This window comes from Aedes albopictus, chromosome 2 (assembly GCF_035046485.1).
Source record: "Aedes albopictus strain Foshan chromosome 2, AalbF5, whole genome shotgun sequence".
NCBI classification, from domain to species: Eukaryota; Metazoa; Arthropoda; class Insecta; order Diptera; family Culicidae; genus Aedes; species Aedes albopictus.
Window position 1 is genome coordinate 226,248,747 of NC_085137.1, and position 24,771 is coordinate 226,273,517.

At 37.6% G+C, this 24,771-nt stretch overlaps 1 protein-coding gene and 1 long non-coding RNA gene across 3 annotated transcripts in view; both read right to left on the reverse strand.

The window, feature by feature from the left end:
• LOC134287936 (uncharacterized) overlaps window positions 1–24,771 on the reverse strand; it is a 179,781-nt gene that overhangs the window by 145,137 nt on the left and 9,873 nt on the right. The gene's annotated exons all lie outside the window — the stretch shown is intronic.
• LOC109401416 (uncharacterized protein KIAA0513) overlaps window positions 1–24,771 on the reverse strand; it is a 52,736-nt gene that overhangs the window by 19,551 nt on the left and 8,414 nt on the right. For both annotated transcript variants that reach the window (XM_062851213.1, XM_062851214.1), the window contains one exon: window positions 11,319–11,439. In XM_062851213.1, coding sequence (XP_062707197.1) covers window positions 11,319–11,439 — 121 coding nt within the window. The remainder of the gene's footprint in view (window positions 1–11,318; window positions 11,440–24,771) is intronic.

Genomic DNA, 24,771 nt, shown 5'->3' on the forward strand with positions numbered 1-24,771 from the left:
ACGGTGAATATCTGGTCCGTTATTGACCGGCCGTCGATGATGCCGGCTTGATAACTTCCCACGAACTCATTCGTTTTGATTGACAGACGAAGCATGATGATCTGGTATAGCACTTTATAGACATCATTCAAATTGGTGATCGCTCTGAAGTTCTCACATTCCAAATGGTCGCCCTTTCTTGGGAATGGAGCAGATTTCCGCTTCTTCCACTTCTTGCAAAAAGGTGGTTCTGGGCCCATCTTGATGAGTTGCGGTACCATTTGTACCAGCTGCTTTGCTGGTTTTGAGCTGGTAAATGGCATCCTTAACTTCCTTCAGCGTGGAAATTGGCTCATTTCCGCAATCTGCTGCATTGACGTAGTCGTCCTCTCCGTTGTCGTGGTCTCCCGTGCCTACGTCCTCCACGCCATTCAGGTGCTCGTAGAAGTGCTGCTTCTACATTTCGATCACCGTCCGTTATCCCTGCATTTCCATTACACCAAAACCTCCATTTAGGTAATGAGTCAGGACTGCCTAAATAGATTTTTTACCTAAATGGATTCATTACCTAACTTGATTAAGGTGAAACGGGACGCCGTGTTATTTTTCCTATCTTGCCTCTCTTTCTAACAATTTGCCTCGCGATTTCGAAGATGATCTCGAGTTCTATCGCACTGAAGATGCTGAAAAACAATCAGCATATGCACTCCAAGTGAGCATACACAGTGATAGGTTTTTGTTGCAAAATATGAAGTAGAATCTGAGATTACCATCTTAGTAGCAACAGAGCAATGGCGGATATTTCCCCGACCGTCCCGTCCGCCCTTAAGTTTATTACCTAAATGGAGTACAAGGTTGCAAAGAAGTTTAATTGGGGAGAGTGACTTGATTAGGAGATTTAAACAGGGTCATGCGAAGTTTCAGAGAACTTTCAAGAGAGTTTCAGGAGGGGCAACCCCCTGAAGCCCCCTTCAGGGGCGTTTTCGAGGATTTTGGAGGATCTCAGGAGAGAATAGTCATTCAATTGACTAGCTGGGAATGGAACCAAAAAAAAACCTGCAAATTTCAGCCAGACTGAAAAATTATTGAATGCCGGATCAATTTTTATCGTATGTTGGGCCACTGTTGGACCAATATCGAATAACTGTTGGGCCTATGTTGGATTAGGTGGCCAAAATAAAAACAGGTGAATGATAGGTTAATGTCGGGTATGACGTCATCAATGATGGTAAAAGCTGTAAACCTATAATGCCACATATTGTGCTTCCTAGCTGAGGCTCAATTGAATGATATATGCCTTGACTGATGCTGGAGCTGATTATTATCAGTTGCATAAGTGGTTGCCTATCTCAATTTCACCTGGAAATGTCGTTTTATACTGACACTTCGCCACACTGAAAAGGGGGGAGGGGTGTTGGAGTTGAGGTACATCTCTCAACACTGGACCCGCACCACCAATATCCCCTTAACCTTCATCCAGCCAACGTACATTTCCCACCTTCCGAAAAGCACAAAAATGGTCATAACTTTTTTGTTTTTCGATGGATTTTGATGAAATTTTCACAATTTCCCGAAAAACTCTTCTAGTTTATGATGCCGTGGACATGGGTGCCTGGTCCACACGGTTCCGAAGTTATTCCGGATTGTCTTGGGGTACCAAAATTGGCCACATACTTTGCGCAACGTATATCTCAAGATCCCGATGAGGTAGAAGTATATGGTCTTCGGCGAATTTGTTCAGCAGGTTAAGAACTAACAGGCAACGGCGACTTTGGTTCGTGATTCGGCCGCTAGGCGGCGCCAGTGTCAAAAATGTTCAAATCCTCATATCTCAGAAACCTGATAAGATAGAATAATGCTGACTTCGGCAACATTCTTCAGCAAGCTCAGAACTATCTGATAGTAAAGTCTTTGGTTTGGGATTTATCCGCTAGGTGGCGCATTGTGTCTGAAAAATTCAAACACGTATATCTCGATACCCTAATGAGCAAATTTGTTCAGCAGGCTAAGAACTATCTGGCAACGGCGGCTTTGGTTCGCGATTCGGCCGCTAGGCGGCGCCAGTGTCAAAAATGTTCAAATCCTCATATCTCAGAAACCTGATAAGATAGAATGATGCTGTCTTCGGCAAAATTCTTCAGCAAGCTCAGAACTATCTGATAGTAAAATCTTTGGTTTGGGATTTATCCGCTAGGTGGCGCATTGTGTCTGAAAAATTCAAACTCGTATATCTTGACACCCTAATGAGGTACAAGCATGCCGTTTTCAGCAAAGTTGTTCAGCAGGCTAAGAACTATCTGGCAATGGCGTCTTTGGTTCGAGAATCGTCCGCTAGGTGGCACCAGGGTCAAAAATATTCAAATTTCTTTATCTCAGAATCCTGATAAGGTAGAATGATGCCGTCTTCAACAAAGTTCTTCAGCAAGCTAAAAATTGTATGATAGTTGAGTCTTTGATTCGTGATTTATTCACTAGGTGGCACCTTGTGTTTAATATTTAAACACGTGTATCTCGTTACTGTAATGAGCTAAAAGCATGGCGTTTTCTATAAAATTGTTCGGCAGGTTGAGATCTATCCGGCAATGGCGACGCTAGGTGACCCCAGCAATCAAAACATTCAAACAATTTTATCAATTTTTTTTTCAAAAAACGGAAAACGTGCTGCAAATTGTTCCGAAAGTTAAGAGGAAGTAAGACGTATCTGGTTGTTCAGCAAGCTAAGAGCCATTTGGCGGGAAAGTAGACGGTCGAGTACGGTGGTACAAGAGGCAATACTTTAACACCGTCTTTGATCCCCTGCAGACAAGTTTTGTCGCACTACAATATTGCTTTTTTTGCTCCGTTTTTTTTTTTCTTCCGGGAATGCCTCCGGGAATTTCTACAGGAACTCTTCCGGGATTTTTTTCCAGAAATTTCTCGGGAAATCCACTGGGAGTTTATCCAAGAATTCCGCTGGGAATTCCTTACGAACTTCTTCCAGTAATTTCTTCAGGAAATCTTCCAGAAATTCTTCTAGGAGACATCCTCCAGAAGTTCCTCTGGGAAATCCTCTAGGAAATCCTCCAGGAATTCTTCCGGGGATTCCTCCGGAAATTTCCCCAGGATTTCATCTGGGACTCCTATCAGGAACTCCTTCAGGAGTTCCTTCGGCAATTTCTGCAGGAATTCTTCTGGGATTTTTTCCAGGAATTCCTCCGAACTTTTTTCCAAGATTTCCTCCGGAAATTTCACTGACAATTTCTCCAGGAATTCGTCCATGAGTGCCTCCGGGAATTTTTCCAGGAATTCCTCCGGGATATTCTATAGGAATTCTTCCAGGAATTTCTCTAGGAATTTCTTTGGGAATTTTTCCAGGAGTTTCTCCAGGAATATATCCGGGAGTTTCTAAGGAAAACTGTCGTTTTTTGTTCAAGAAAAACCTCTAGGAATTTCTCCAGGAATCTCTTTAGGAAGTCTTCCGTGATTTTTTTTTTCACAAAATCCTCGAGAATTTTTTACGGAATTCCTCCAGGACTTCCTTTACGAATACCTCCAGGAATTTGTCCTGTAATTCCTCCGGGAATTGCTCCAGGAATTCCTCCGAGAATGTCTCCGGAAATTTCTCCAGGAAATCCTTTAGGAATGGTTTTGGGATTTTTTTTCTTGAAATCTTCCAGAAAATCCTCCGGGAATTCTTTCAGGAATTACTCCGAAGAATCTTCTGAAATTCCACCGGGAATTTTTGAAGGAAATCTACGAGATTTTCTCAGGAAATCCTCTGGGAATTTCACCAAGTATTCCTCTGAGAATCCCTCTAGGATTTCCTCCAGGAATTCCTCAGGAAATTTCTCTAGGTATTCCTCCGGTAATTTCTACAGCAATTCCTCTGGAAAATTCTTCAAGGAATCCTCCTTTCTGGGTGATTACCCGAAGGAAATTTTTGGCAGAATCTCAGGAGGAATCCCCTGAGGGAATTCCTGGAGGAATCCCCGGGATAATTCCTGGAGAAATACCCGAAAGAATTCCTGGAAATAATCTGGAGAAATTGCTGAAGGAATCAGTGGAGGAATTGCTGATGAGAGTCTTAGAAGAATTCCCGGAGGAATTTCCTTGAAGGAGTCGTAAAGAAATTCCTAGTGGAATTCAGGAAAAATTTTCAAGGATTTCCTGAAGAATTTCCAGAGACATTCACGGTCAAATTTCTGGAGAAAACAAAGGAGGAAGTCTTAGAGAAACTCCCAGAGGAATTCCTGGAGAAATTCTCAGAGGATTTTCTGAAAAAAAAATCACGAAAGACTTCCTGAAGGAAGACTTCCTAGAAAAAATCGGAGTGGATTTTTTTTTAAACCGGAAGTTTTGCTGAAGAAATTTCCGGAGGAATTTCTGGGGGAAATCCCGGAGGAATTCCTGGAAGAATTTCTGGAAGATGTCCCGGACAATTTCTTGAAGAAATTTCCGAAGCAATTCCTGGTGGATTTTCTGAAGAAATTCCCGAAGGAATTCCCGGAGACATTCCCAGAGATATACCTGGAGGAACTCCTAGAAAAATTCTCAGAGAAATCCATCCTGAAGAAATTCTTGAGAGAATTCCTGGAGCAATTCATGGAGTAATTCCCGGAGGAACTCATGGAAGTATTCCTGGGAAAATTCTCTGAAGAAATCTGAAGGAATTCCAGGAGAACTCCTGGAGAAATTCCCAGAAAAATTCCTGGGGATATTACCGAAGGAATTCCTGAAGGAATCTCCGCAGGAGCTCCTGATGTTGGTCCTAGAGGAAATCCTGGAAAAAAATTCGGAAGAATTTCCGGAGACATTTCCAAAGAGATTCATTGAGAAATTCCTGGAAAAATTTCCGGAAGAGTTCCAGTAGAAATTCCCGGAAGAAAAAAACGGAGTAATATTGTGGTGTGACAAAATTTGTCTGCAGGGGGTCAAAGACGGTGTAGCGAATAACCTAGCGCATAAATCACGAATCAAAGACTTAGACAGTTTTTAGCTTGCTGAAGAACTTTGTTGAAGACGGCATCATTCTATCTTATCAGGATTCTGAGAAATAGATGTTTGAATATTTTTTACCCTGGCGCCACCTAGCGGATGATTCTCAAATCAAAGACTTTACTATCAGATAGTTGTGAGTTTGCTGAAGAATTTTGCCGAAGACAGCATCATTCTATCTTATCAGGTTTCTGAGATATGAGGATTTGAACATTTTTGACACTGGCGCTGCCTAGCGGCCGAATCGCGAACCAAAGCCGCCGTTGCCAGATAGTTCTTAGCCTGCTGAACAACTTTGCTGAAAACGGCATGCTTGTAGCTCATTAGGGTGTCAAGATATACGTGTTTGAATTTTTCAGACACAATGCGCCACCTAGCGGATAAATCCCAAACCAAAGACTTTACTATCATATAGTTCTGAGCTTGCTGAAGAATTTTGCCGAAGACAGCATCATTCTATCTTATCATGTTTCTGAGATATGAGGATTTGAACATTTTTGACACTGACGCCGCCTAGCGGCCGAATCGCGAACCAAAGTCGCCGTTGCCAGTTAGTTCTTAACCTGCTGAACAAATTCGCCGAAGACACTATACTTCTACCTCATCGGGATCTTGAGATATACGTTGCGCAAAGTATGTGGCCAATTTTGGTACCCCAAGACAATCCGGAATAACTCCGGAACCGTGTGGACCAGGCACCCATGTCCCCGGCATCATAAACTAGAAGAGTTTTTCGGGAAGTTGTGAAAATTTCATCAAAATCCATCGAAAAACAAAAAAGTTATGACCATTTTTGTGCTTTTCGGAAGGTGGAAAATGTACGTTGGCTGGATGAAGGTTAACTCCCGTAAACCAACCTAATACCTAATCTCAAGTACTCCAACTGATCTGAACTCGATAAAATTGGGTTTTTTAATTAAGAAAAATGTATTGATTTTTTGATTTTATATGAAAGAGCGCCTTTTTCTGAACCACCATGATTTTTTCAGATTTTTAAAACTTCATTTTGGTACCTAAAATCGATTTTGAAGAGATTCTCAAAATCACCTTTTGACTGCTGGCCAACTGCTTGACAGCTCCGCCCAGTACAAAATGCGACGAGGGGTGATTCGACAAATCGCTCCCATACAATTTTCAAACTGATTTTTAATTAGGTTCCCGGGCACCAAAATTCATGAAAATTTGGATTTCGCCTCAGTTTTGCATGCCGATTCTGAATATGGAATTTTCTGAACACCGCTAAAGAAGCCAACGTGATTGTATGAGTTGGGCCATTTTACCCCATCTTGGCATTTTGGGCTTTGTTCCTCTACATATGCTGAGGCGACACACAGTGGAGCACCTTGTACATCAAAACTGATCAAAATTATGTTGACGTATTTTCGCAACCCAAATACAACCCAAATTAGTAATGAAAAGTATTACATAGTTTTCAATGAATTTTATAACAATAAATTCACCTAGCAGTGAGAAACAACCAATCTAACTGACTTCAACAAGATTGTTTTTAATAATAATACCACCATTCCATAGAAAATTGATATAGTGTGTCTCCAAACATCGTGATACTTGATGGTTATGTAGTTTATCGAAAATAATTAGATCCGTATTTTTTATTTCATCATTAGGGTGACCAATTTTATGATTGTAAAAATCAAGATTTTTCGTAACTAAAATTTTTCAAAATATCACGGCTTTTGAACCAGTTGACCGGTTTTAAACTTCTTTTTTTTTTTTGCTTGAAAGCTGTTGAATTCTAGTTTCAGCAAAAATACGTTCAGAGGACCAAATAGTTTTTTTGGGCAAATAATATCATGGGTAACTCTCGCTGAGACCGTCCCACTATTTACACCATGTCTTCAAAAATGTATAAGGTGGCGATTTTCTGAAAGTCCTCCCCAAAAAGGTAAGGAAAATGCATTTGTTTAATGAAATTCGTGGACCCCCCGTTAGTTAGCGCCACAAGCATTTTGGTGAACCCCTCGATTTTGGTGAATTGTTGGCTCATTTAAACCGTTATAACTCAAAAGTTTCGCCAGAAACCACTTAAAAACTATAGGTTGTTGGAAAGAGAAAAGATAGAGGTACTATTTGCAGTTATAAAAAGTTTGGTCGGCCATATTGATTTCGGCCGCCATCTCGAATTTATGTACCAAAACATTTTTTTCACCATGTTGGCAACCACCGATTTTCAAAATTTTTGCATCAATCGAAAGCGGGGACATTTTTACACAACATATCAAAAATTTAGAGATGTATCTTTTTCCTATTAAAAGTTATCTGCACTTTTGTAAATCATGACACGTTTTCTCCATACATTTCCATGCGCACCGGCAATGAGACGCAACAGCATCAAAGTTGGCGCCTGCTTGTATACACAAATGCACCTGCAGCAAAATTAGGGCAAATCGGAGGTTCGTTCTCATTTTTAACTGTTTCTCAACAATGCGGGCATTGCTTTTTAAACTTTTTTGGTGTTTTGAAAAGCTGAAACTTTCAACTTTTCATTAGTGGATTCAGATTTAGAATAAATGTTCGTTAACACTGTGAAATAACGCTGCATTTATGTAAACAATCGGCACCTGACCCAGTGCGCAAAAGTGGCATGATTCACAAAAGTGCAGATAACTTTTGATAGGAAAAAGATACATCTCTAAATTTTTGATATGTTGTGTAAAAATGTCCCCGCTTTCGATTGACGCAAAAATTTTGAAAATCGGTGGTTGCCAACATGGTGAAAAAACAGTTTTGCTATAAAAATCAAAGATGGCGGCCAAAATCAATATGGCCGACCCAACTTTTTATAACTGTAAATAGTAGCCCTATCTTCTCTCTTTTCAACAACCTATAGTTTTTAGGTGGTTTCTGGCGAAACTTTCGAGTTATAACGGTTTAAATGAACCAACAATTGACAAAAATCGAGGGGTCCGCCAAAATGCGTGTGGCTCTAACTAACGGGGGGTCCACCAATTTGATCAACCAAATGCATTTTCCTTACTTTTTTGGGGAGGACTTTCAGAAAATCGCCACCTTAAACATTTTTGAAGACATGGTGTAAATAGTGGGACGGTCTCAGCGAGAGTTACCCCATATCTATATATATAAAAATGAATTTGAAGTTTCTTTGAGGCAACAAAACTCAAGAACGGATGAACCAATCAGCATGTCCCTTGCACGGTTCGGTTCGTATTCGTGGTGGCTGTGTTTATATGCAGAAAAAGTTACGAAAACTTTTTAAAAAAGTATGAAAATAGTGAAAATACAGATTTTTTATGAGCCGGGAACAAATTCAGGATGATGGAAATTAAGTCAATCTAGAGTGCGTTGCTGCGATACCCCGAACAGTTGTCAAACCACCACAGCTTGGCAAGACAAAGTTTGCCGGGACAGCTAGTAATAGTATAATTATCACGATTTTTTGAAGTGTTGCAATTTTTGAAATCGGAAGCATCCGGTAGGTTTTCTTTCTGCATTTGAAAGAGGAACAATAGTTTTATCATACACTAAAAGCAGATTTCCTGGAAACAGCCGGAAAATTAACTTATTTCATTTTGAATGTACCGTCGTTGGGGGTGAGAATGGGTCAAAAAATGATACTCAAAGAATGTTTGTTAAATAACAAATACAATTGAAGTCGGTATAACTTTTTATTAGGTATGTATATTCTTCTATGTGGTAATGACAGTTTAGCAAGAAATTATCACATTATATGAATTGCTTACTAAACTACAAATGATTGAAAATTGACCCAATCTCACCCCTTAGAGGGGGTGAGAATGGGTCAAAGTATTCGAAATCGCCTATCTAAGAATATAAGTTAATTTTATTGATCATATATAGCAAACATTCTTAAAACACAATGTAACCATGACGAATACAAGCTTAGGTAATTTTAAAAGATGATTAATCCACCTAAAAGGACCAATACAACCGAAAAAATGGTTGAAATTTGATAAAATCACGCATGTATGTTGTATCGGCATTTTTTGCCACTATCCTTATCTAATGTTTCAACCCAGGGGGTGGATTACAATGAGGGAGGGGGGTATTGAATGATTGATTGAAAAAAAACATGATATTTTTAGTGTACTGCATAAGAAATGTTTAACCAAACCCTCCGCTATAAACTCTTATAATCATTGGCCTCTATACTTCAAAGCAAATCACTCCATCTTAAGATAGAGGGTCGTTTAAATATTATGTTACACAACATTTCACATTATTAGACCCTCTCCCGCAATAACATTTAAACGGATTTTTTAATAAATTTTGTATGAGTTCTTGTAGACTTATTCTTCTGTCCAAACGCATGGGTTTATTGTTATAAATGATTTCAGGCACTAAACGTATGACCACTCCCGCTTGCCACTTCTTCGACATATTTTCGAAGAAATGCGTGCTTTTATGAAGATACGGTAAACATGGCACCACTCTAACATCAAATGGGGACTGGATAACAAGTTGAATTTTTAGTTAAGGTTATGTGTACTCGATAACTTGCTTGACCCAATCTCACCCCCATTCTTAATATTTAGACATTGGATCGAAAATATTGAATTTTTAAATAGAAGAGCAATGACAGCCCGCGTTTTTCATTGCATCAACCAGGTTATACCTACAGCTAACCACTTATAAGAAAATTTATGGTTAGGTATTTGTGTGAAACATTACGATGGAGAAATTTTTTCAGGGTGATTCAGTAGTAGTTTTATCATATAAATTTAGCCACAAATTCAACAAAAAAGCATTATTGCTAAACATCTTATTCTGCATCATGACGTGTAAAAACATCTCCTCTTTGAAATAATATAATGTTTTCAACATAAATTAGCGATAGTTGATGAGCTATTTCAAATTTTATGTTTCTCCGTTTTGACCCAATCTCACCCCCCAGACCCATTGTCACCCCCATCGACGGTACGGTAAAGGATTTCATCAAATATTTATTTTCAGTATTTTCAAATATTGCATGTAAATTTAACGTCAATTTATTTGGGATTCAAATCAACAGAATAACAACATTAACCTTCTTTAACAAACTGCATCGTTGAATTGATGACTATCAATTTTATTCACTTCGTACGGTCAAAACTAGCAAGCGCAGTGAGTTATATCAAAGAAAACGGCTAACATTCAGCTTCACTAAGATAAGCGTAAACAAGACATTTGGACACTGCTTAGCTGTCAAACGATTACACGATTACACTACACTTGGCAAAAACACAACGGAAAACCCAATTACTTCATTTTGAGTTTTTCCACTTATGATCAGGTTTTGATATGATTTACTCCAATGTGCGACATCCGGTTGCTTCAGTCGCTCAAGGTTGTACCGTGGCGGTACGTCTTCCAATAAAAGTCATATCACTTTTTCTTAGTGAAAAATTAACTAACTCTGACTTTTTTCTACACCGAATTGTCAACGCAAGTTATATTTACCATATAGGAAAGTGGAACCATCTCGGCAGGGGTCCTATTTTGGGCACTTTTCTGCTATAACTCAGGAACGCAATGAGAGATACGTATAGTATCTAGCCGTGTACAAAATTTTAAGTCAATTGGTTTGGAATTGACTGAGTTATAGCGAAGAGTGCCCAAAATACCGGCCGCTGCCCAAGTGGTTCGCTACCCTACTATCTTATTTTGATAATTACTTCAATAAATGTAAGTTTTTTTAGCTAAAAATCTTTCTTGATTTTCGGCCCAAAGTCCGCCAAAGTCGGGGTGGCAAATTACATTTATACGTATGCTCAATGGGGCACGTTCGGTATAGTACTAGATTTGTAGTAATGAGCTGAATTATTGTATGGTGAGAAGGTCAATTCTCCATTTCTGCAATGAAATGGTGCAGTAAGTGTGGGTATTATTATTCCTTTCGTAATTTGACGCTGTTTGAGCAAAACTTTGGATAACTATGTTGTTTATGTTGCAAGAAATGAAGAAAACAATAACACTGTTGCCCAAAGTTTCGCTCAAACAGCATCAAATTAGGCAAGGAATAATAATACCCACGCTTGTTGCACCCTTTCATTGCAGAAACGGAGAATTGACCTTCTCATCATACAAAAATTCAGCTCATTACTACAAAACTACAAAACTACTTAATCGATCTGTCCTATTCCTTTAGAAACCTGAATATGCTTCATGAATTTTGTCCTAATTTGAACAATACAAGCCAATAAAGGAATAAATTCCCGCACCTGGGGTTCATGTGGAACAATAGCTCCTTGAACCGATAAAAAACGGATTTGATCTCCGTCTCGCATCCGTTCGCATTCTTTTATGCATTGTGAACGACCACTTTCATTCGGTAGGAAAATATTGATATACAAACAGTCTTTAAACTTTTCACCGTATTGCCTCACCTGGGTGCTTCCACTGTGCCGCTTCATACTTTTTCCGCAGCATATTGTCTACCTTTGCCTGATTGCGATGCTCCGTCGTTTCGGTGTCCTCCGAGGACGACAAACTTAGTGCCGCGTCGATCTGTAAGATATGGAAAGAGAAAATGGGAAATCATTTTACGAAGAAAATGCCAGGTTGTGTAAATATGCAGGACCATTTGAAACCGATTTTCTTTCACTCCGGCAACGTGCAAACGGTTTCAAGTTTCAATATATGAATTTTAAATTATTGTTCGCAGAGAACTTCTTTTGCCATTTTATTTCCGACCACGGTGCAAAAGTTTTTTAACTGAATAGAAGAAGCATATGTGTCCAAAATACCTATATGCAATAAATAATTTATTCAAAAACAACATGATATATTTACCGCGAAGTAGCTCATAGAAACGAAGAGCTCAGCATACAATAACGAGTACAGTATTAGGTGAACATTTAGAATGCAAACTGACAACTGAAATATGTGAGGGAGGAGTAGAGTATACGTTGACTAATCAATTACATTTTTTGTTGCGCATGTTGAGAAAATGAAGATAAAATTAAAGAAACATTCAATGGTCTTTGATTTAAAAAAAAACGCTATTCTAGAAAAAAAATTAAGAAGACCCGTATATTTGAGTTTACCATGGGCATTTTGATTCACCCCTTAAGTATTCGTTAGATTACTTTAAATAAACATTACTTTTTTCTCTTCCGCTTGTTGGCATGTACTTTCATTACCTAAGAACATCATTTATCAAATCGATATTTTTTAATCACGGTTATCGTTTATTTTAAACTTCCATCGCCAAAAATCATAAACCATTTGAACGGTTACACTGAAATCTTTCTCCGCTTTATAGCTTCCCATTATGTAGGATATGAGTGCCATAAGTAATCTCACGTTCCCAAATTCATCCCATTTGAATACAAGCGATAACAGCACCGATTGACTCCATTCTTTTTGTTTTCATGGGTGCTCACTTCTAACAAAAAATACAAAAATAAGAAACAAAACAAACAACGCTTCAATCTTTTGTTTTTCATAGAATGAAAATGGGAGCTACATGCTCAATAAAAGAACCAATACCCTACGTAGCATACCTTTGTTCGATACTGTATCATGTAGCCACCGTAGCCACATACCTACATAGTCGCTTGTCTTCGCAACAACCGTATGAAAGTGCTGAAAAACAAAAGCTTGTCAGAGTCATAATTTATTGCAATATTTTATCACGTTCAAAATGTAGGTTGAAGCTGCTGCGCAATCATCTGAAAATCGATTTTTATAATTGGCTGCACCTTGGATGGACCTGCAAATTTAATTAGATTGCAGATTCGGCAAACTGGGTGGAAAATGGGGAAAATGACATCCAGTACCATGGTAATGCAGGATGATGTAAACTTTTAAAAAAATATCTGAAAATGTGGTTTATCATTAGCTTAGAGCTTTACTTAGACATACTGCACATCTGTGGTTGCTACTACGTGATTGACCCTAACCAAAGTCTGCAAGAAGGAATGCTTGTTAGGGCAGGCTCTTCGAACCCATCTATTGAGAGTATTCTGTCAAACGAGGGCTTGATTTTGCAGTTGTTCGTGAGAACTTTCTTTTGGAAGGAGATTCTTTTCCCCTGACGCGGGTTTCGCGCAAGTGTCTCTGCTTGCGGGTCCGCACAACCCTTTTGGCCCTTCATACAGGAGAATGACTGATCATTAACAATAGCACAATCTTGATCAAATCGCTTCAGATTATTCCAGTGCTATAGGCAAATGCCTTGCTAGTTGCTACAATAGATGGTAGAACAAAATCAAATAAAAAAAATAGCAAAAGAAGAAATCTTTTTGGTGCCAACTTCAATTTATAGGGTAAAAACACTAGACTTCGCCCCCTATAATTATGCTCTAATCTTCGCCACTGGAATTTGTATGGAAGAGGCGAAGTCTAGAGCAGTGGCAAAGTCTAGTGCTTTTACCCTACATAACAGCGATCCAATTATGAATTTGTAGATAGAAACGAATATAAAAAGAAATTATAATAAGTAATACACGCTTTTTGCAAGTGTGCTCGTGTCATTAGAATATTTGAGGAAGTCTACGCATATACCTATAAAGCGGAAATCTTCGCAATTTTCTAGTAAAAATTGGGATCGTTTTTTAACGAAAGCTTCAAAGAGAATTTCTAGTAGAACCTATGAAACAGTTTTCGACGAAGTTGTTGATCGATTACGATCACTTTTTCGTAGGAGCTAGGAGCATAACAAGTTCTAACAAGACTATTGAGTATTGGTTAACTTTATGAAACAGTGAAAATTCTAATACAAGCTGTAAGTTTTTTTTTTTTTAAACTCTGATGTTCCTGATATAACCTATTGTTTTCTAATACAAATTCATGTCAAATTGCTAAATTTGTTTGGCCTGGACTGCCGAACGAATTTTCATTCGGCTGAACAAAACAAATGGCGAAATTTTTTGAATTTTCTCAAAATCCGCTACTTTTCAACAGACATTTTGTCTAAAATTTCCTCAAGAAATCTACAAAATATATTCAGGAGTTCGCCATACCTTACCCCCCTAATTCAGAAAGAAAATTTCTCAAGAACTCAATAATAAGTATTTTCTTTAAAAAAATCGTACTGAAACTCTTCAAAGTAATTAGCCTAGAATTCTGGCTATAATGCCTTTAAAAAGTGTTTCAACAGTTTCTGAGTTCGATTTAAATAGCTGATAAGTTCGCTAAGCATAGGCGCCGACTTGAAATGTAGTAATGTGGGGCGAAGCTTTTCAAAATTGGGCATAATCATTTTTTAGCTAGCTTTCACATTTCTCGTTTGGATGAATTGCGTTGGTTTTATACAAATATTATTGAATTCAAAAACCTTGTCTCCTTAACTACGTCACAAATTGACGCCTATGTTGCTAAGTAAAATCAGTAAATCAGTAAAAGTTTCGCAAATTCCTATAGAAATTCTTGGTATTCTTCCAATAACTCTGTGAAAAAATCTTTGAACTTTCAAGGAAATTTTCAAGCTTAGAATAGTACTACGGACCCCCTGTTACGGAGGTAAAAGTCCACCAAACAGGGAACTCTAATGCAAAGTGTCTTCAACGGAGCCCGTAACATGGGTAGATCACCCTTTCGGATTGCGTTACGCAGTAAGATCTACCGAAACCTAGTGTCATCTATTTTTTCCAGTTTAAGAATATGCGTTCCGGCAATTCAAGGTATCGTAGTATTTAGTCCTTGTTACTGGTATTGTGGTAGCTTACGGTCTCTGATTGATTGATTGATTTGTCTTTATTTAAGAGACTTTTAGCCCTTGGCTGGTTCGTCTCTCTTACGGTCTCTGAACAAAACTAAGTAAACCAACTTTACTTTGCAGATAGTTAAAAAACCTCGCCGTCCGAGGCTAAACTTTATGCAAAGGACATCAAATTGCGCTTGGAATCCATGTATGTACTAGCTTTCCTAAGATTAGTAAGTTCTGGTGTGCAAGAAACATACTACATAGAATCCTTTTTACTTAACACATGTTTCTTTACTGGGATGGTATTGCTGCAAATGTTAATACCCGGATTCTAAACACTTCTAACTGGGGAGAATTCAGCAGTAAAACAAGGGTGATGCTAGGACCTCTGAAATATGGGGCCCGGGCGCTGCATACCTGCTACCCCCCCCCCCCCCCCCCCCCCCTTTGGCCTTCGGTTTATGATGCCTATGCCTAGCAGAGTGCCACGCTATTGTTCGCTTCACGCGGTAAGCAAACAGTCGATCACCACGTGTTGTACAAATTATAACAGCGCGATCACTCGAGGGTTATTATCCGAATATTCCTGCGTGACACTCGTGATGCATTCACTGCAAGGAACAAATCGCTTTGCTACTCTCTCGTACGCTCGGTCCTGGAGTATGCCTCGGTTGTTTGGGCCCCACATGATGTCACATGAGATCTGAGGATTGAACGAGTGCAACAAGGGTTTATTCGACTCATACTTAGGAGTCTCCCGTGGGCTTCCGGCGTACCCCAACAGATGTCGTTTGCTCGATCTGGAAACCCTTGACAGAAGACGCAAAATTCAACAGGCTGCATTCGTTGTAAAACTCTTAAATAGTGATATCGACTGCCCAAGACTCCTATCACTGTTCGACTTCCATGTACACCTGGCCGCATGCTAAGACAGTGAAGTCTAATGCACACCGGATTTCATCGTATCCTGTATGGATATAACCAACCAATTTGAGCTATTGTCCTCATGTTCAACACCGTGGAATCAGTTTTTGACTTTGGGTTAACGTCTAAGCAGTTTTTGACTAAGTTGCAACTGAATATTATTTGATTAGAAATATACTTACAACATCCATTAAGACCATATCAGATGAAATAATAATAAATAAATAAATAAATAAATAAATAAACACACTCTTAAAATGACGCTTGGACTCTGGGAATTGTCATACCGATAAATCATCGGATAGACGGTGCCCGAAGCTTACGACAATTCGAAAACAATTTCTCTCCCGTTCTGACATTCATGCATATTGCATACAAGAGACGTGTAGAAATTCATTTGATTCCATCCAAAGGAGATTTGGATTGTGAAAAAGAACAAACCATGTGCATTAGCGGAATCGAGTTCAGTTCTGTGCCATCAGGGCACGGAGATTGTCAAGTGGATTGCTCCGTAGCTTGGAGGAAAGAAGCGCCCGTCTAGCGAATTGGGAGCCGTGGTTTCGATTCCCACCGGAACACGTGGATTTCTTTTCATAATTCAAAGTTCATCAAACACGTGTTTCTGTTGCGCATATGAATGTCAGAGCAAACAAAGGTTGGTATTTGCATCAGGACCATTTTCGACCTGACGCAAAGTGCTCCTCAGATAAACATCTCTTGTTCTATTCACGGCGAAACCGTAATGTCGTTCGACTTTTGTTTCTCTTTGATTCTGAAATTTATGTGACTTCAAGCTTTCCTCGACACCTCACATTGAGTTCAGAATCAAGAAAGTTTCTATGAACTTCGGGCAATGCCACCAAACCTTTGGTAAAACTTGGGTTCTAAAACCCAAGCATATCAAATGGAATTCCATAACTATTGCATCAATAACATAATTTTGTATGGTTGTGGTATTTTCTTCTAATCAGATCATATATTGGAAATAAGTGTTTTGAAACACATATTAAGCTACGGAGCATAGGTGATTCAACTATAGTAAAGTCAAACCAAACTTGAAAAAAATCCTTAATTCCACTGAGAGAGACTGCAAGTGGCAGTTGAAGTATGCGTAGCTGTTAAAAGATTATAATTTATATTCAAAAATGTAAAAAACTCATATCACTCAATAGCAGCCAGAATATAGATTGTGACACGAACCAGCACCGCCAATAAAAACATAACCGTGACTTTCTACACCATTCAGACGTACAGTGGATATTGAACTCCCTATAAAGCATCATGTATTTCAAAAAAAATCGATGTTCGAAAAGTCAAGGTGCTCAACCCTTAAATGAAAGATATGCATATTTGAAGCATTTTTGTAGAACATTTCGATTTTCTAAAAAAACGTTTAGAGGTTCCGCCAGGGCGATTTTTGAAAAATGACCCTTTTTCATGAAAATTCTCAAAAAAATATTTTTTTCGTAATATTTTTTCAACTTCTGAATTTTTTTAATATTTTTATATTTTTCTATGGACCTATAGGCATTCTTTATGGGTATTAGTTTTTGAAATAATGTGCTTATATTGACGGCAGAACCTTTTTTGTACTGATAAAAAGTCTATTTTCAAGCATTTTTCTTCAAAATTTGCTAAAAAAAATCATGTACTATTTTTTATTTTAAACTCTGGAAATTTCATCTGATAGTACTATTCATATGCGTCATTTCTCTAAAAAAAGATTTAAAATATCTTGTCTAGAAGCTGAGATATTACGCTTTTAGTGAATGGTCAATTTTTCAAATATTTGCAAAACTTTGTATGTTGGTCTTTGTGCCACCCTAATGTATGTATAATAATAAAGGTTAGGCTTAAAATAAAAGCTTTACTTGTTGAATGGTTCTAACATGGATTGTTTTATATTCTGGGATAGTTGGCAGTAGATTCATGAAAGGCTTTTATGTGAAAAACTACAACATTGACGTGATTACTGATAGCGACGTATTAAGTTCAAGATTATTTCATGGAAACCCCGACTACTGCGCCTTTTTTTGTTAAGTAGGAATAACCATTCAATTCAGAGATTACGTAACGGTGATGAAATCATTAAAAAACCTAATAAAGTCAAGATAGATTCTAAATAAGCTTTTTTTATATAATAGACCAAATTTAGTTTTCGTGGAAATAAGTGAATTTTTCATCTTAAACATTGCAGGTAGAATCAACTCTTTTTTTTTTAATTTCAACACAAATTTAGAATGCAAACAGTATGGGAGGAGTATGTATGCAATCAAATTACAAAAAAAAATGTGTAAATTGTGAAAAATGCTGTTTCTCTGTTAAATTTTACACTAGGTCTTGTAATCACATTCAAATCACGACTTAGGAAGTTCAGAACTTTCCACAGTTTTGTAAATCCAATTCTTAAGCTCTATTAAAAAGCAAAACTTCAGACAAATCAATGCATCAGTAAGTATCAAGGTAAAGGCACAATTTTCAAATTGAACGATTTCATATGAAATTCGGCATTGTGGTGCTTAGTTGATTGGAAAACGCCGTTTGCCATACAAAATTGCAAACTTTGAGATGCTATAACTATATTTTCTTCAATGAAATGAGTTCAAATGTTGACACAAAATTACAAATAATGCTGAATTTCGCGTATGAGAAATACAAAACGTTTCTGATCACATATCTTGGCGCTGCATGGCAACTAAAATGTACAAAACTGATCGGACAGTAACACACGTGTAAATCAAAGTGCTGCGTTGTCCGATCACTTCTTCATATTTTGATTGCCTTGTCACGCCCAAACTTGTGATCAGAAATTATTTATATTTTGTATACACAAAATTCAGCATATTTGGAGTTTCACGTGAAAACTTGAGATCTTGAAGCATTGAGGAATCAATGTTTGAACATCAGAAAACTAAGTACTTCCACAAAAGCTAAATATTGTGTTTAATATTATAAATTTATTTAGAATCAATTTCTTAATAAGGTTTTTTATATTGATTTCGCCGGCATTATGTAACCACTGAATGGAATGATTATTCCTACTTAACAAAACAAGACGCAGTAGTCGGGGATTCCATGAAATAATCTTGAACTTAATACGTCGCTACCAGTAATCACGACACCCGTCAATGTTGTAGATATTCACATAAAAGCCTTTCATGGATCTACTGCCAACCTTCCCAGAATATAAAACAATCCACGTTATAACCATTTAACGAGTAAAGCTTTTATTTTAAGGCTAACCTTTATTGATATACATACATTGGGGTGGCACAAAGACCAACATACAAAGTTTTGCAAATATTTGAAAAATTGTCCATTCACTAAAAGCGTAATATCTCAGCTTCTAGACAAGATATTTTGAATCTTTTTTTAGAGAAATGACGCATATGAATAGTACTATCAGATGAAATTTCCAGAGTTTAATATAAAAAATAGTACATGAATTTTTTTAGCAAATTTTGAAGAAAAATGCTTGAAAAATAGACTTTTTATCAGCACAAAAAAGGTTCTGCCGTCAATATAAGCACATTATTTCAAAAACTAATACCCATAAAGAATGCCTATAGGTCCATAGAAAAATATAAAAATATTAAAAAAATTCATAAGTTGAAAAAATATTACGAAAAAAATATTTTTTTGAGAATTTTCATGAAAAAGGGTCATTTTTCAAAAATCGCCCTGGCGGAACCTCTAAACGATTTTTTAGAAAATCGAAATGTTCTACAAAAATACTTCAAATATGCATATCTTTCATTTAAGGGTTGAGCACCTTGACTTTTCGAACATCGATTTTTTTTTTTGGGACAGTTTAACATACACCCACTCTTGTATACCAAGCCCAAACTGTTGCGTAGTCTATATGCAACAGCTGATTGCACCCAGTCTACGACGGCTAGGAAAAGAACGAAGGTAAATAGCAGCTGATAAGCCGCCTCACTTGTAGGTCATGCCCAAAACGTGTCGAGTTTCCAACCTCACCGTCTGCAGGTTTTGCAACTAGTATAACGAATATGTACATAGAAAGGCACGAAAGCGAAACAATCGTTACACCCAAATCAATACGCAAAAGAACGTGTACGAAAGTACCCATGGGACTGACAAACGGCTTTCCTTTTTTTCGTTTTACCCAAGGTTTTTTTTTTCTGTACGTGAATGTAAATTACCAAAAACAAATGCAGATCAAGCATAGAACCAAGATGAATAATTATTACTTTTATAGAGATTGTCTAACTAAGAGAAATTTAAATAATTGATTACTGCTTATTAGGCATCAAACTACTACCTATCACGCGCCTCCATCTCTATGCAATTGTGTATTAAAGATAATGTTGGAGCCCTTGGTACTTCATTAGAAGCTAAAAGCGAAATCCCTTATCAAAAACGTGCGTCTTATCTACACCGCCTCTCATTACTGATTCAGTGAAATACTTTGAATCGTGTATTGCATTGTAAAAAATGACAACTGACAGTAATAATTTGATAATTGAGGGACGTTTTACTCATATTTCTCCTACTACTCAAACAAAACTGTAAGGCTTTGTAAAAACATATAGCTATAAGCGTATTGTGTGGCCTTAACCTATGAGTTGAAGAACACGGAAAGTGGGGATAAATGTAGCGACCGCCAATACGATCATCAGAAAGTATGTTTGTTGAGTACTGAGTAAAAAAATCAGTGCTAAATGACTACTTTAAATGATTGATATGATGATAACTGAAAGAGAGAGTTCTGTTAGAAATATATAAATGAATGGCGGAAGTAACACCCGTTAGAAATTTCTAGCGAAATCTCCGAAAATAATAATTTCTAACTTTATTTTAAAAGAAATTACGTAGAAGTAAATGACGAAATTCAGGGAGGTAACAATGAAGGAACTCTTTGAGGAATTCCTAAGGAAGCCTGAAAAAAAACCCTGAAGGAATCCCTGGAAACAACCCTAAAGGAAGAATCCTAAAGGAATCCTTGATACAGGCCGTATCCCGTGCAAAAATCCCGGAAGAAATATGTAAATTAATTCCGGGAGTAATCAATGAAGGAATTCCGAGAAAAATATCAGATGGAATGCCGGAAAATACCCCTGAAGAAATTCCAAAAGAAATCAACAGGATTTCAATCCCAGGAAGAATTTCCAAACGAGGCCCGGGAGAAAGACCTAAAGTAATCCAGGGAAAGAACCTAGGAAGAATCCTAAAGGAATCCCTGATATACACCGTGTCCAATAACTTCTCATACAAAATACAAATTTAGAAATTATAAATTTATTTCACATCTGTTATTCATATTTCCAAAATGAATGCATGTATTGAAGGGCCACATAATACTGATTCAATAAAGCATACGGTTTAGAATAACGATATTTTTTGTTTGTTTCTCGAAGCCTAGCAGTACACTTCCGTTTTCTGAAATCCGTTTGCTCCGGCACGCAAGAAAAATGTTCGAAAAGTTTTTCATTCTACGGTTGCTAAATAGAGTCCATATGGTTAAATTTTGAGTTTTTATCCCCAGTATTGTACCAAATGGATATACTAAGGTTAAATTTAAGCAATTTTAGTGATGATATGGTAAGAAATTTCCAAATAAGCTCAACTTGGGCTGATTTCCTTGAAAATGATCGTTATACTAAAGATAAACATCATAAAACGTAAATTTTGAACAAAATTTACCACAATAGGGACACAAGCATGTTTTAGAAGTGAGAATAATGTGAATCAATTAGATAATATGCAGCCATGCTTCTTTAACACATCAAATTTCATTAAAACAGGTAAATGGACATTTTTGTTTAATTTACGTTTTATTTTGTACAACATAAAACAGCTTCGTACTTCACCAATACAGAATGTTATATTTTTTTTTCTTCTGGCCATAGCTGCTACTAGCAATGGTGAGGACAGGAACCTAATTTGTTTCAACCTAAAACCTTTACCTGTTAAAATGAGACGAAATAATAATATAACATTTTGTGAAAGAATCTCGAAAGAAATTCGTAAATGAATCCCGGCAGTAACCAAAGAAGGAAATCCAAGAGAAATTCCTGATGAGATCCCTGAAGAAAAGCGAAGAAGAATCCTAAAAGAATTGTTGATGTAGTCTCGGAAAAAATCAGTGAGTGAATCCCAGAAAAAAATCCGTCAAGGAATCCCGGGAAGAATCAATAAAGGAATCCTGGGAGGAATCCCTGATGGAATGCCGAAAAATATCCCTGACGGAATCACGGTAGGAATAAAAAAAATCCCGGATAAACTGCCAAAAGAAATCCCTGAAAAATTCCGGGAGTTATTAAAGAAGAAATCCCGGGAGGAATATTAGAAGGAATTCCACAAAGAATCCGTGATGGAAACCCATGAGACATTTCCAAAGACTTTCGTAAAGAAATCATGTGAGAAATCAATGGAGGAATCTTGGTTGGAATCCCTGGAAGGATGCCGGAAAATCCCAAGAGAAGTACTTAACAGAATGCCGGGAATTCCTGGAAGAATCCTTTAAAAAATACATGAAGATATCCCATGAGAAATTCTGAGAGTGGAATATTGAGAGAAATGCTAGGAAAAATCCTGGGACGAATCCCTACAGGATTCTCTGGAGGAATTACATGGCGAAACCTGGTAGTAATCTTAGGAGAAATACATGATAATTATCGGGATAAATTGCTGAATATTTGCTGTGACAGGCCTTATATATAGACCATGATATCCGTGATATATAAAACGGCAGCCTATTTACTGCACCCAGCTAGAAACGCTCCATAGAAAATTAAAATGCGCTCCATAAAGATTGAACATATGTCCCATGAAAATGTGCAATATTACCCAAACATAATTGAAAACGTTCCATATTTTATAGAAAACGTACCGGTAAAACATAAAATTTTCTCATTAGAAGTGCAACTTTGCAGCCATAAATAAAGCAGATATGCACCATAATAAAATACAAATGCTTCATAATGAATTGCAAATGCTCCATAAAAATGGAAATTGTACACATACAAAGTTGAAGATTGCTCCATAGAAAAATCAACTTGTACCATAAAAAAAATTGCACCATAGAAAATAGATAAATGCTCCATAAATATTATCAAACTGCACTATATAAAATATAAATTGCTCCATGAAAAATTGAAAATTGTCCATAGTGTACACGTTGTCATAATTTAAATTCGGTTATTCAATACTACTTTACATTGCACTATTTCAGTGGTGCAGAAGCTCAAAGTTATGGAGAATTTTCAATTGTTTATGGAGCAGTTCATATTTGTTATGGTGCTGTTTGATAATTTTATGGTGCATTTATCTATTTTCAATGGAGCAATTTTAATTTTTTTATAGTGAAAGTTACTTTTTCTATGGAACAATGCACAATGGTCCACGAACCAAATTTACGAGGAAAAATGCATTCAGTGCCTTAAAATATTTTTTTTGACAAATATGGTCTTCTACAAAGTTGTTCCTAAAAATAAGGCCCTCTTTCTATGTACATGAAAATTAGGGTGGTATCAGGTATCAGGTATCAGAAGGCCGGCTCCAGAGGCACGTTATCCTCCATTTGGGACATTTGTGCCATCGCCATACATATGAGCCTATTTCATCATTTACCTGAGGGAGAATGGGACAAGGGATGGGAATTGGGAAAGGGAAAGGTGATGAAATAGGAAAGGGTGCCCTAGAAGAGGGAATGAACGCATAAGCGCAACGAGAGCTCATAGCTCATACCACAACGGGGTTAATCAGTGCCCTGAAAAGGACACTGTAAAACGCATAAGCGTAAAAAGAGCCTATAGCTCATTGGAGGTAGCTTGCGACGTCATGCGACTTTCAATATGACATAGAAAGGCACGCCATCAAAAACATCCTCAATATTCAAGAAATCACCCAAGCAAAAACTACGTTTGAGCGAGTGCTTTCTTGAAAACGTATACAACTTTATGTAAAAGAGTCACTGTGGACATCCCAAATTGGGAGACATGTGAGTTCACATGAACAGGCATGTTAGCCAGACGAACATCACAGATGTGATAATCGACAATGCGTTTCGAGCATTTCAGAAAGAACGACGTAACCAGATAAATCTGGAACTTATGCCTTCTTTATACAACGCACGCACCCTTTCGGGATAAAACTACAGAGTAATTTCATGCCATGAAAATACCCAATAGAAAACTACAAGAGTTCAAAACATGTTTGAAAAACTCAAATCCCTCTGGAGAAAAATAGGATAAAGCCCCATTTGCTCCAGGAGATTTGAAGTAAGCAGAGCTTTTTAGTGCTCACTAAATCGATTCTATAGCTACAATCCTGGGGGTAGAAGCTAAAGATTCGTAGCTATACAAAAGACTGGTTTATCCGAAGATATTTAGAACTTGAACAGGTCCGAGTTCCATTCAGGAATACCTCTTGCGGTCCGCACAGACCGCAGAGGACAAGCTTCTTTCAAAGCAGTAGCTATGGTATACCACAATGAAGGGCGTTGTAATAACAAAATCATAATGAAACTCTCTTGGAGTAGCAATGGAAGCGAGTTATCCATAAAATGTGATCGCAACCAATTATTACAGGTTCCCTAGCTTGTTGAGCAGGGACGCCTGAATACGCAAAGTTTGCGAAGGAACACTCCAAAGTGCGAAAAGGTCAAATGGAGAGTCCTCATCTGGCGCATGCCAATCAGTCAACTCATGACAAATTCTGCTCATGCAGAGTTGGGTTAGGTGCAATTCTATGTTAAGTTAACCATGAACTGTACTACCTAAGTATTCCATCAAACTGAAGCATCTCAAATCAATGTCTGAGCTACTTCAGATGCCAAATATCAGCGAAAAGATGCTGAAAACAAGAGCTTGCTTGAAGGCATCCATAAGGAAAGGTTGAAACATACTGTTAACGTTATTCTAAAATAGAGAATGCTCGAGGCACGACAGTTCATCTATAATGAAAAAAGCAAAGCTGGGTTCACAAGGTAACCTAAACAGAAGTTACCCTACGAAAATGAACTTTTTATGTAGATCCACTTGGGCTACATACGCTTTTTACGCTGAAAATTGATCTGAGGTTTCCTTGCCGTAGCCACTACCCAAACTAGACAGGATTACACTCTTCACAATCACAGCACAAAAAGGAAACATCAACGACGAACCAAATCGTGGTCAATTGAAAAACGCCAATGGCGAAAACGCATTAAGCGAACCCATATAGGCAGTAATGTAAGCTAATTAACAACATTTGAATAGCCCCGCCCTTATTTAGCCTCAAATTTGAGACTTAAGAAGGGC